Source organism: Aspergillus bombycis (genome assembly GCF_001792695.1).
Source record: "Aspergillus bombycis strain NRRL26010 chromosome Unknown contig00152, whole genome shotgun sequence".
NCBI lineage: Eukaryota > Fungi > Ascomycota > Eurotiomycetes > Eurotiales > Aspergillaceae > Aspergillus > Aspergillus bombycis.
In genome coordinates, this window is record NW_019170154.1 from 17,816 (window position 1) to 30,506 (window position 12,691).

Below are 12,691 nucleotides of genomic sequence, written 5' to 3' on the forward strand. Positions count from 1 at the left end.
ATTATTCATGAGACAAAAGAGACTCGACAACATACCCAATCTAAATTATTTTCACTACAACGTTATTTTCACTTAGTCTGTTTATAACCCTCGTACGAATATATTCAATTTAATTTCTTCCCTCCCAACCCCCCAAAAATATCTAACCAAAGAAGAACTTGCCCAGCATGGACGCAAACATGAACAACCTCCTCAAATGGAGTATCAAAAACTCCACCAACCAACAATCCGACGACCCCAATGCCTCCAATAATACTACTGATTCCGCTGCCCGCGGCATCAACCCAGAGATGCTCTCTGCTCTCTTCGGCGGCCCCTCCGACGCCGACCTAATGAAAGCCTCTATGGAAGCACTACACTCCGATGAAGTTGACCTCGAGAACAAACTGATCGCATTCGACAACTTCGAACAGCTCATAGAGTCTATTGATAACGCAAATAACCTCGAGCCCCTCGGCCTGTGGACGCCGCTGGTTGAACTCCTTCAGCACGAGGAAGCAGAGATGAGACGCATGGCCGCATGGTGTATCGGTACCGCCGTCCAGAATAACGAAAAGGCTCAGGATAAGCTAATCGTCTTCAACGCTGTTCCTAAGCTAGTCACTATTTCGACTACGGATTCGAACCCCGCTACGCGGAAGAAGGCTGTGTTCGCTCTATCGTCGGCCGTGCGCAACTACCAGCCCGCTATGGATGAGTTGGTAAAGCACTTGCCCGAGGGATATACTCAGGGGGAGAAGGTCGATTCTGGAGACATGGAGGCTGTGGATGCCATTATGGATAGATTGCGGGCGCACCCTGTTCCTTCGTCTGCTTAAGGGGTCATTCGTGCACAGGGTTGTTTGAAATGTCCAATGCCTCGCTATGCGCGTTTTCACTACAGACGCGATGAGGTTACTCGCACGTGCGGCTGTATGGGCTCACTCGAAGACAGAAGCTTTATCCACTGCGATTGCTGTCACTCTCATTTGGTGACTGTCTGTCGAAGATGCTGACCTGAAATAACGACGACGAATGCCGGGTTGCCGTGGTAGGCTCCCATCGATCTATTCCTGGGAATGATATCCCGCCTCCTCACCTCAAGGCTACGTTTGTACAGGCTGGTATCATGTTTCATGTATTCGCGGCCAAACTTGGCTTAGGTTACACATGGATGAGGGAGGACCTTGTACTTCAATTGAGCCGCATATTACAAGGGATATATAGATAATAAAACTCTTTTCGGCCAGTTGAAGCCAACGTGACCGTTTTATGTAAAATTGAACTTGTTATGCGTAAGCCGTTGGCCACGCGGCATATATATCTACAGAGTCAAAATATGTTGCTGCCTGAATGCAGTACGACACCCGTTTCTGCTTCATTGTCTCCCGGCATCAAGGGCTCGGAACTCGTACTTATGCAGTCCACTTGAGTTCGATATACGAGGAAATGGAAATCATTTCATTGACCGTATAGGTATTCCACAAACATAATCATAACATAAGACTAGAGGGCATATGAATCGCGACTACGCTAGCCACTAAGAAGAACAAACGAGGAAAGATAGATAAACAGCTAATCATGATAAAATCCCAAAATGAGCACCACATTCCATCAGTTACTACAACGCAAGGTTGTAGGTGTAATCATCTTCTATGTTCTGCGAAATCCAGAGAACAATCGTGCTACCAAGGAGGGTAGTTAGTAATCCGTCTAGTGAACGGTAGATATGAAGCGCATACCTCAGCATGACGAGTCCATTCGCAACGACATTAGCGATTCCAAAGTATAGCGTCTGCAGGGGGTATTGTTTAATGAGGTATTTAAGAACCATGACCGTCTGGGGAAGTTATTAGCCATCATTTAATATTCACGACAGAGAACGTATCTATCTCGCGACATCATTCCGGGGATATCTGTGAAGGGATACTAACCACACTGCCTGCCAGACCGCCAGCCAACAGCGCAAACCCAAGGAAAAGTACAAACCGCGCTTTCCACGCGACACCGGTTCCACTGTAGCTCCAGCTATCTGCGTGCAGCCGTGACTTCTCGATTGAGTTAATAACAAGCATTCCGAGCGCGGAGCAGATACCGGGGATCCAGTCGACGAATTTGACATGCACGTTTGAACCATTTCGTGAGCTGTGAGAGAATGCAGCTGCATCGACTAAGAAGAAGAAGCCGAGAGAAAACTTTGGTAAACTTCATCAGTACGATTGCGCCTTGACATAGGACGGGCAGATAAGCTCACCAATGCTCCCGATGTGTAGACGCCTGCGTTGCGGACGGAATTGTTGTTTAACCATTCCGGTTTGGAGAACCGGAAAAGACGGTTGTTGGAGACATCCATGTCGTAGCAGTCTAGAGTTCCAATCAAGTGTAAACTATCTTTTACATCAATAGAGGTAAACTTGATATACGGATGAAGTTCGGATCTTCCGTAGCTATCAGGAAGGTTGGCGATGATGCACTTCGGCGGTCGGAAAATCACAATGCCGATACCGTCATAGCTTTACTACTCCTAGTATTATCTTGTTGAAACCATACATGTAATATATGATTTTCTTAGTTTCTACAAAGTCTCAAATACTCTTATGCCATAGTAGCTGTGGCTTCGTTTCCTATTTGAATATAGAGTTAATGTAGTATATAATGATCAACAACTCTCTTGGTTATATTGGCGGAGTGTTTCCAAAGCAATCAATTCTTTAGGTTAATGTGATTATATACATCGTAACGTCATGGATCGTTCACTGTACCAGACAGGATCAGTTTTCCTCACAGAATAATCTCAAGAACTCATCAATATACGTCATTGCTTTTCCTTTATCCAGCAAAGGCGGCAAGTATTTTGAGCTGCCTTGACCGACAGACGTTTCTTTCAGATACTTTCGTAGAGCGAAGGTGGATGCGCGATAGGTAGCATGATACATCGCCTTAAACTCGTCTTCATCTGTGCTTGGGGCTTGCGTGGCCAGAGGTGCGGCTGCCGCCGTAATGCGAGGATCCTTTTCTTCGGCGTGGGAAGGAGGCATATCGTGACTATTCGGGTTCTTGCTCAAAGACCCGGACCGCGTCGTCGAGCGGTTGAAGCCATATAGCCGCATGCATGTTAATACCGTACGAGAGATTGTGTTCTTGTTTTCGATAATGACTTCTTCGGCATCCTTGGGCGCAGATGAGAGCTCAAGCCTTCCATCAGATGATGGTAACGCCGGTGAGGGTTCTCCCTCCTTCCGCAAAGAGGATTCAATGAAGGGATTGGGCGTATTCCTCTTAATCAACTCACGCGGGTGGCCCCGGTTACTGCCGGGCCTAGGATGCTCCGTACGAAGCTCTGAAGGTTTGCTAGGGTTTAGGTTCGCGCCAACGGAGAGAGATCTTGAGCGTTGTGAGGTAATTCGGTCTAATAAAGGAAGACTTGGTTCCTCCGACTCCCGCTTGATGCGGGAAGTTTGGGACTGGTGTGATGGCTGTAAATGGGCGTGCCCCATCAACTGAGACACAGCATCCCCTCCTTTCTGACGCACCCTCTTATGATGTTGTGTAACCGATTCAAACAACGTTGCCACCCGCTTACGCTTGGGACTCGGAGAACGAATGTCTGGAAGGAATTCTGCAAGTGTTTCATGTCCAAGAAGTTCATTCGTATTTTGCGGTGTTGGGAGTGCATGCACTCTGGCGATAAGGGACGAGGAGATGGGAGCGGCATATATTCTCAGTTCTTGTCTGATAGTTCGTAGAGCAATTTCATCAGAGCTTGCTGAAGAGGACACGGGAGGAGTTGGAGGACGTTTGAATGACGTTGCGCTTGACAGGACGCCGTACACTATTATGTCTGTGGTGGTTGACCCTGTCTTTGTTCGTATCGTGTTATCGACACTCACAAGAAGACCGACTGGGCACTGGACTGTCTGAAGCCTATCCATATCCTCCTCTCCGAGCCAGACACCGCCAAGTAATTTGGTTTTTAGCCATTGCGACGTTTCCGCATCATTTGTATGCAATTCAAGGTTTGGCCCAACGCGCGCATATAATGGTATCAAAGCTGGGTTCACAAAGCAGCGAAGACTTAGCGTTGAGTCCCTTGGTATATCAGAATGCCAATTGGGGGATCTGTCAATTAGTTGTAGGCCTGTATAGATTTTAGTAGCTTATAGATCGAGATTGATCGGCCGCCTCACCTCGGAGTTGAGATTGTTCATCCAGTACGATGCCACCAGACCAGATGTTCATTTTAGATATACTCTCCTAGTCCAACATTTCACATCTTAGAAATATACCGGATTCTCAAGAGAAAGACACTTTGGTCAGCTGAAGTAGCAAGCGTTTCCTAGATTATATTGTAAATTACACGACGCGCCTGGGAAAAAGCGGCACGTTATCACGTGATATAAACGTTCGCCAGGCATGTGCCTAGATATTACTTATTGGCATTTACATGTGCGTAGTAGCTTACGGCACCCATTGGGACGCTCTCCGCAAGGGACCTCAAAGCTCCCCAGTCTCCCTTGAAACCTCTAGATAACCTCACAGCAGCTATAGTACATCAATCGTATCATTCGAATAGAATAAAAGTAAACTTAAGGCTGAAATTCGCGGCAAATTCACATAAAGGACTCTCACCATACAGCAGAACAAAGAGGTATTTCATAAAGGAATCCATGGCTCCATGAATAGGAGGAAGCCTTCGTCCGCTTGGTGAATTGGCAAATCAGATGCGACCAAGCGCCCCTATGTGATTTCACCCTAACTAGCTGATACCCAAGGTGGCTCAAAACTCTTCCTGCTCCTTGAAGAACATAGAGAAACTAATAATTGTTCCATAAATCAAGAGACCACCAAGGATCGACATGATCATCGCTGGGACCTGGATTGCGCCGCTATGCGCAAGCACAGCTGGGAGCGCTATAGAATATTGGAGTTAGCCACAAGACCACCCCCCCCAAAATTATTTTATGAATGCTAGAGCTCGACATTCGATCATGGCTCAGCGCATTTTCGCTTGAACTTGGAGCAACTTACCAATGCCCATCAAGACTAGGAAACCCGTTAAGAAACGGCCAAAATCAGCAGCAGCATTTCCCGAGCTGTCCATAAAATCATCTGGGTTCGCACATCGTGAGCAGATCCAGTTGGGTAGGGGAGCAACAACGTAAGTTGCAACGACAATTAATGGTAAGAAGTTATGCCAAAGAGCTGAGGAAAGAATGACGAGTAAGAAGCCAATGGCGAGGACCTGAATGATGAAAGAGAGATGTCAGTAATCTCCTTCTTTGTGTTTCGAATATACAGAATATAATCACTTCGATGGATCACATACGAATGATAGTGCGATAATTGTCTTAAGGCCGGCCGTCATGATGCGGAGCAACAGGACCGTCTAGGTCCAGACACTGAATGCCGATATAATGGTATTTGGGTGGCGCAAACGGAGCTTGAGCTGGTATAGCCTCAGGCAAGTTAGTGGAGCTTGATTTGAAGGCAACGCTCCTTCAGTATGGAGACGTTGATCGAGTGGTAGTCGGAATGACCGATGCCGATGCAGTCGCTGAGGTGACGTTGGACGACCCGCAGGCGGCAGTTACAATGTGTTGGTGCCTCAGGTATCAAGGCGGCAGGTCCTCCATCAAGCAAGCGGAAGCTTTGGTAATTGCGTTGGTCACCGCGTCAGTCTCACTGCCTACTAGTAAGGTATCTCCTCCCCAGCTCTTGTCCCATCAACTATACCTCGCCGCCCCTCTTCCTCTCTGGCAGTTCTTGACTATTACAATTTCTCCTCACTCCCGATAATTACTTTCTCCAAACTTCCAAAATGTTCCGGAACAACTATGATAACGATGCGGTTACCTTGTATGACGTTCCACCTAGCTCCCCGTCCCAGCTGGAGAAGCTCTATCACTAATATCTTTACTTTGGACAGCTCCCCACAGGGTCGGATATTTCAAGTAGAATATGCGCAAGAAGCCGTCAAACAGGGATCCGTCGTAGTGGGGCTGGTTAACAAGACACATGCCGTTCTGGTCGGCCTAAAGGTTCGAACTACCATCAGCAATTAGATTGCCGAGAAACAAACCGTGGGTGGCTTGCTAACATGAGCAAATTGGTCTGGATAACTATAGCGAAATGCCGAAGAGCTCTCGTCGTACCAGAAGAAGATTATCGAAATCGACTCCCACATGGGCATCGCTATCGCCGGTCTTGCATCTGACGCTCGTGTGCTCTCTAACTACATGAAGCAGCAGTCACTCGGTTCCAGAATGACTTACGGTCGACCAATCCCCGTGGACCGCATCGTTACTCAGATCGCTGACCGCGCTCAAACAAACACCCAGCATTACGGTAAACGGCCGTACGGTGTCGGCCTGCTCGTCGCTGGCGTTGACGAAGCTGGGCCCCATCTATTCGAGTTCCAACCATCCGGTATGATCCATGAAATGTTGGCCTGCGCCATCGGAGCTCGTTCGCAGATGGCCCGGACTTATTTGGAGCGGAACCTGGACAAGATTACAAACAGTACCCGTGATGAGCTCATCACCCATGGTCTCCGTGCACTCAAGGAGACTTTGTCCCAGGACAAGGAACTGACTGTTGATAATACTTCTGTCGGTGTGGTGGGTCTTGCCGGAGAGGAAGGAAAGGGAAAGATTGAGAGCTTCAAGCTTTATGAAGGTCAACAACTCGTACCGCTGCTAGAGGCTCTGGAGTCGGGAGAGACGAAAGAAGAGGAGACGATGGAGGTCGATCCGTAGATTTCGAGGTTACGCCCATAGATATGAAATATTGGTCACTGCAATGCTGGAGATTTGCGGCAGCTTTTCTTTCTTTTCTCGGATTGTTATACGCAGGCATTGGTACGAAATCGGGATAATACGACATTTACTCTCCAGACGCAGTGCACTGTTTTTTATATCATGAAATCGTAATTGGTGCTCTAGTCCTTCCCCTTATGCTCTCCCTTCTAGCCTCTAGCAGATGACCAACGTTGATAACTCTTCATGCCGAGGAGAAGCTAAAGTCTGGTGCCAGTACTAGTAGGCTAGCCAGCCAGCCTACTCCCCTCCCCAGTTCAACTGCATCCTCCCATTGCTAATCTTGTAACCAACCAGCTTAGGCCAAACCTCAGTGACATTCTTGGCTTCAACCAAGATCTCGCCGTTCTCGGCACTAACAAAGCCTTCTTGGACTGAGTTCTTCACCCACGCTAACACACCATCCCAATATCCATTGGCATTGAGCAACACCATGCCAAGCTTATGGATTCCCAATTGATTCCAGGTAGTCATTTCCATAACCTCCTCGATAGTTCCGAACCCGCCCGCCAGCGCCACAAAGCCCGACCCCGGACCACCCTCGCGGACCTTCTCGGCCATCATGCGCTTGCGCGTGTGCATATCTGGAACGATGGTGGTATACCCGTACTCTGACTCCTTAAGCGTCCCGATCTTACCCATGGGCTCCTTGACTACCCGCTCTGCTTCTTTCCCACTTACGACCGCAGAAGAGTTCCTCACCTCTTCGGCATTGTCATAGCCGGGCTCGACTTTGACCAGAGCTCGAGGAATGATCCCGTGCACTGCTTGTGGCCCGGAAAGAGAAACCAACGTGCGGGCCAATTCGCCCATGAGGCCTGCCGTGCCACCGCCATAGACGAGTTGGATGTTGTTTTTGTGAAACTCGTATGCAAGGGCTCGGGCTGTTTCTAGGTGAACGGAGTTGTTCCCGGGGACTGAGCCGCAGCTACAGGGTCCCATTGTTGATCAGTACGGACTTCTTAACGCTGATTATATATGGCTGTCATTCGTTGCGATGTCCCGCGGATCATGGTTTGGGGGAAGGGGTTGATTCACTCACAATACACAGACAACTGCAGGTTTGTCTTGCTGAACGCTCGTCATAGTTACTACCGTATATATATATGAAAATGTATTGATTGCATATGCAAGGCGTAGAATTTTATCAATCCTCTATGGCTAAGGGAAGACAAAAAAAATAAAAAGAGGTACGCGAAGATTCTTGAGCGGAACCCCCGGCGAGGACTAATTAATCCCTATGTATATATAGGTACAGAATTTCATGGAAGAAAAGTTGGATAAGGATGAAGTATGTAAGGGGTCCTTGGGACAATCCTGGAAAGCTAAGACATAGGATTCATGGACTTCAATGAGTCACCACCAGTTGAATTCATTTTATGTTACATCTCTACATCGGAACCATTGAAATGTTGGCTGGTCTCGCTCTCCTTCACCACAATTCTGTATGCCCTCAAGCATATCAACTCAGGCAGGCGGTTCCTAAATTTGGCCATGCCTACTAGATTTGGGATAATAGCGCCCCCTGGTATCGCGGCATCCATCCCCTAGCTACGAGTTGATACCTACTCTACTTACAATCCTTACATCAGTAATGTACTGTAGACGGATCCATGGAATGTTCATTGCCATGTCCCTAAGGTTATCAAAACAAGGGTATCATAAATTTTGGGCTGCTCCTTTCAACTCCCAATCTTGGCCTTCTTCTTTCGCACTTTGTTGTCATCGGAGGCCGACGGAGTGGCTCCTTTCTCGGGTGTTTTCCCAGGCGTGTCGACCTTGACTTGAGGCGTTCCAAGGATGCTCCCTGGACGGCTAACATTCGGTAGTTGTTTGGAAACAGCCCCTCGATCTATATCGCCAGATTTGGATAGGATAAATGATCCCGGTTCTCCGACCAGTGGATTTTCATCCATAAACTCTTCGCCATATCGTGCAAGAAGACTGAACGATTCCGCGAAAGTCCTCGTGTCCTGAAAAACTGCTCCAGCATTGGCAGTTTGTGGCCCAACCAAGAGAGCTTTCGTGGAGTCCGCGTCGGGCATTGGAGTGTTCTCCTTGCTTTGCTGAGATTGAGTCCCGGGCTGACTGCTATCCGTCGGTTTGGGTGCGGGCGGCATGTACGTGTGCCCATGTGACGGCGTAAAACTAGGCAGTGACGACGCAGTCTTTAAGAGACTCGTGAGTGATGTAACCGCAGAAAGCTATTGTGACGTGGAAAGTCAGTCACTGGATCATATACAGAAGACTTTATTTTGCGTACAAGCCTATTCCCCACAACACTTGCAACAGACGGTGCCATGTAGATGCAATCTCCCACTACGAAGTAAGTAGATAGAACTACCACTTCATCATCTAGCCCGGCTCGCTTCCGTCTCGTCTGTTTCCGGATCACCCAGATATTAGATGGTTCATGTGCGAAACTGGTCTCGGTTTGTGCAGCAGCCTGCAAAGGATCATAAGCGACCACGAACTCTAACCCTTGCATGGTCTTCAAGCGGCCTTCGAAGGCCTCCCGAGTCTCAACAAAATGGCGAAGTGTTTCATTGTAGTTGGCTTGGATGGCAAGAGAGGCATTGTTAGACGTAGCATCGAAAAATGGAGATTCGGCGAAGTAAAATAAGACTGTCCATTGATTAGCAAGTGTATTAAAAGTGAAAAGGAATAATATAAAAGGCCGGAAAGGAAAATCTGCTCACTATTGTTAGAATGGAGAAAACCTCCCATCATTTGGACGTGCGCGGGCGACCGCCACAGGATCTCCTCCATTGAGCCATCTTGGGCACTCGCCATGAAGTAAATCTCGATTGTTGACAGCTGTGAGAGAGATCTCAACCTACACAACAACAGCCAGGAGCGTAAATGGTAGAGTCTACACCTTAAGACTAGGAAGTGTATATCTAAGTGCAATGGAGACTATGATGTATTACCCTCCGCGGAGATCAAAACCGATGTTTGAATTGTTTGCACTGTTTGTTCTATCCGCGCTATGTTGGCAGGCTCATGTCTAACGAACTCTACTATAAACCAAGCAAGCAAGAATCAGGGTATCTTTTGGAAGGATGAAATCTACCAAAGGTGCTATATAGTGAAAACCTTGTGAATAGCTAAACGCCTCTGAACCCCAACGCTCAATGTTGAATCCGACCCCTTATGATCAACCCGCAACTGTTGAATATAGGTGTTGTTGAATATGTGCCTGAAGAGGTAGCTTCAGCAGGAATCAAAGGTAAAATAAATGAATAAAAGAAGAAGAGGAAGAAGGTAGGAGAAATGTGGTCACGTCATTTTAAACCTTGCCTGAACCCTGTAGATCGGACGGCGCGAAGACACCACAGACAGTGGTAAGCTTGGTCAGCATCTCGTTCCATTCACCGTCAGCAGTGCTTAGAATGGTCACAGCTCCTCCAGCCCCAATCCTCCATGTCTGTTCATTATCCTGGTCATCAGAACAGCTGAACGCCGTTCGTATAAGGACCGAGAAGCTACCTCCGCCCCCAAGGTCGAGGAAGCCCATAACACCGGAATAAATCCCACGTTTCCGAGCTTCGATCAAGCTAAGATGCATGCATGAACGCTCCTTAGGCGCGCCAGTCATGGAGCCCGGAGGCAGACACCTCTGTAGGGCTGTAAGCCCGTACGCAGACATGTTTGACGAACGTAGATGGGGTAGGTCTTGGACGGCAAAACCTGGACGACCTGGATCGACATTTCCTTTCACATGCGTGATCATCTGGTAGACACGTCCGTGGTCCTCTACCTCAAGGAGCTTCTCGACATGCACACCACCAGAACCGCAGATGCCGTAAAGGTCATGGCGAATCAAATCGGCGATCATCAAATTCTCCGCCATTTCCTTTGTTGAACCTAGTATCTCCTTTGCCTTCTTCATAGTCATGCTGGCTGATTTTCGGACTGTGCCTTTCATTGGCTTCATTTCCAACGTGAAAGAGCGGTCCCAATTGAGGAAACATTCGGGGCTGCTACTGACAACCTTGACGGTGCCCAATCTTGCATACGCACTGAAGGCTGCAGGATTGTACTTCCTAAGACGTTTGTATAGCTTCCAAGGGAAAGCGATACGTTCGCTGTCAGTGCTAGGCGACGGTAAGGTAATCGATGTTTCACAAGTAAGACACAATTCGTATGATTCACCAGCCTCAAGCTCGGCTTTACAAGCTTCAAGTTGCTTCTTGTATGTTTGCTCGTCCGGGAAACGTATCACGCATTGCCTTAGAACGGTGTCCAAATAACCCGCATCACAGTCCACGTCCTCATTCTCAAGCACGCCTGCACAGGAAAGCTCTGTAATGTATTGGAACGTTTCGTCAAGCCATCCAGTCGACATGTCATCGGCATTTCGCGTTGACTGTATGGTGATGCGCCCTGTTTCGTTATCGATGATGACACTTCTTTCGGTCCACAGCAAACTCACATCTGCTGGATCAGTAGCGGCAGCACCGTTTTGAGGCGGCAACCATCCATGGTGGTCATCGCTGTGAGCCTTCGGCCGGGCAAGACATGCGAGCCCCATCTCGTACGAGAAATAGCCCAGAAAACCCCCCAAAAGGGCACAGAATCATCTCCAAACTCCACCTTTTTCATGTCCATGAGATATCTGAGCGTCTCCCACAAGTCATGAACCGACAAAGACTTTTTGATACTGGAGTCTGTGTACTCCTTGGAATGTCCCTGCAGTTTTTCCACTAGGAGAGCCTCGGTCTGGGCATAGTATTCTAACCTCCAGCTCGTAGGGCCGGGAACTGATATGATACTGTACCTGCCGTTGGACTGAAATAACACCGTTGGTGACCCGGGCGCATTTAAATGTTCACATATAAACTCAGCATTTAGCCTGCTGGTAGTGAGTGAACGGAAAGCTGAAGATCTCGAGGTTGACGCACACCAATTTAACATGGTAAACGCTATGTCTGGAAGTGAGGTCACATCGCTTTGGCGACTTATAATGTCCTCCGGCAAATTACCGTGACCGCTGCGCCCATGTTTCTTGTTGTAGTCTAAGGACATCTCCCACCACTTTTTTAGTAGCTCACTGCACACTCCACGGTCTGACTTGCATGATTCTGGGTGAAATTGAACACCCCAGAACGGCTTTTCACTATGGCGCACAGCCATTGGAATGATAGTCCTTTCAGAAACGTTATCTTGTTCAATGGGCAGCCAAGCCAGAAGATCTAAGTCTGCAGTGGCCTTGATCTGTTCGCCACTGCACTCGGTCAAGGCTGCCTCAAGCGAATCGTCCAATTTTGCATATAGAGAATGATAGAGAGTAACCTCCACATCTTGCAGGTTCTCGAATACGTCCTTTTCGGCCGTCGATATGCGATATACCCGGCCATGAAGTGGGTATGGTAAACGCTCTATAGCAATGCTGTGGTGAAGACACAAACTTTGAAAACCAAGGCATATTCCGAAAATAGGAAGCAAATCAGCGTCACTCAGAGCCCATATATCCTTCATGATTCCGATATCTTCTGGAACATTTGGATCTCCAGGTCCAGGCCCAAGGACGACGGCTTCGAAACATTGCAGAAACTCGGTCTTGTTCCCTCCTGGCCACTCGGAGTCAATCATTATCACAGTGACCTTGACACCTAGAACTTCTTCAAGCATAGCAACCACATTGTAAGAAAAGGAATCATATGCATCAACATAAAGAACATTCTTCTGGGGAGACGTATGGAGGTGAGCTTTAGAGGGCTCACCGGCAGGCGGTGCGGTCCAACTACCTAGTAACGGCGCCATACCGTATGAATGAACTGTAGCTTCTATAACCTCTCAAAGAAAACAGGGAGCACAGCCACAGACAACGAGAATACAAGATATGTGTCAAACAAAATGGATAATGACTAGCAACAAGCACAATATATGCGATG

At 48.0% G+C, this 12,691-nt stretch overlaps 8 protein-coding genes across 8 annotated transcripts; 2 read left to right on the top strand and 6 right to left on the bottom strand.

Moving 5' to 3' along the window:
* Positions 1-167: 167 nt before the first annotated feature.
* fes1 (Hsp70 nucleotide exchange factor FES1) lies at positions 168-818 on the top strand (the record flags this gene model as incomplete). Its single annotated transcript, XM_022538337.1, has 1 exon — positions 168-818. One exon carries the CDS (start codon positions 168-170, stop codon positions 816-818), a length of 651 nt encoding a protein of 216 aa, XP_022383978.1.
* Positions 819-1,600: 782 nt separating this feature from the next.
* On the bottom strand, positions 1,601-2,332 carry ABOM_011210 (UPF0220 family protein; the record flags this gene model as incomplete). The annotated part of the gene is made up of 4 exons (XM_022538338.1): positions 1,601-1,664; positions 1,722-1,819; positions 1,914-2,174; positions 2,234-2,332. 4 exons carry the CDS (start codon positions 2,330-2,332, stop codon positions 1,601-1,603), a joined length of 522 nt encoding a protein of 173 aa, XP_022383970.1.
* A 418-nt stretch (positions 2,333-2,750) lies between these two features.
* Positions 2,751-4,218, bottom strand: ABOM_011211 (uncharacterized protein; the record flags this gene model as incomplete). Its single annotated transcript, XM_022538339.1, has 2 exons — positions 2,751-4,117; positions 4,167-4,218. The coding sequence occupies 2 exons, from the start codon at positions 4,216-4,218 to the stop codon at positions 2,751-2,753; spliced, it is 1,419 nt and encodes a 472-aa protein (XP_022383971.1).
* Positions 4,219-4,756: 538 nt separating this feature from the next.
* ABOM_011212 (Vps55 family protein) lies at positions 4,757-5,344 on the bottom strand (the record flags this gene model as incomplete). Its single annotated transcript, XM_022538340.1, has 3 exons — positions 4,757-4,890; positions 5,008-5,221; positions 5,306-5,344. The coding sequence occupies 3 exons, from the start codon at positions 5,342-5,344 to the stop codon at positions 4,757-4,759; spliced, it is 387 nt and encodes a 128-aa protein (XP_022383983.1).
* Positions 5,345-5,797: 453 nt separating this feature from the next.
* On the top strand, positions 5,798-6,734 carry pre5 (proteasome core particle subunit alpha 6; the record flags this gene model as incomplete). The annotated part of the gene is made up of 3 exons (XM_022538341.1): positions 5,798-5,835; positions 5,906-6,017; positions 6,105-6,734. 3 exons carry the CDS (start codon positions 5,798-5,800, stop codon positions 6,732-6,734), a joined length of 780 nt encoding a protein of 259 aa, XP_022383972.1.
* A 300-nt stretch (positions 6,735-7,034) lies between these two features.
* ABOM_011214 (LOG family protein) lies at positions 7,035-7,736 on the bottom strand (the record flags this gene model as incomplete). The annotated part of the gene is made up of 1 exon (XM_022538342.1): positions 7,035-7,736. One exon carries the CDS (start codon positions 7,734-7,736, stop codon positions 7,035-7,037), a length of 702 nt encoding a protein of 233 aa, XP_022383973.1.
* A 740-nt stretch (positions 7,737-8,476) lies between these two features.
* On the bottom strand, positions 8,477-9,587 carry med6 (mediator complex subunit MED6; the record flags this gene model as incomplete). Its single annotated transcript, XM_022538343.1, has 3 exons — positions 8,477-8,998; positions 9,058-9,419; positions 9,494-9,587. The coding sequence occupies 3 exons, from the start codon at positions 9,585-9,587 to the stop codon at positions 8,477-8,479; spliced, it is 978 nt and encodes a 325-aa protein (XP_022383974.1).
* A 496-nt stretch (positions 9,588-10,083) lies between these two features.
* pabA (aminodeoxychorismate synthase pabA) lies at positions 10,084-11,328 on the bottom strand (the record flags this gene model as incomplete). Its single annotated transcript, XM_022538344.1, has 1 exon — positions 10,084-11,328. One exon carries the CDS (start codon positions 11,326-11,328, stop codon positions 10,084-10,086), a length of 1,245 nt encoding a protein of 414 aa, XP_022383975.1.
* Between the last annotated feature and the right edge of the window lie 1,363 nt (positions 11,329-12,691).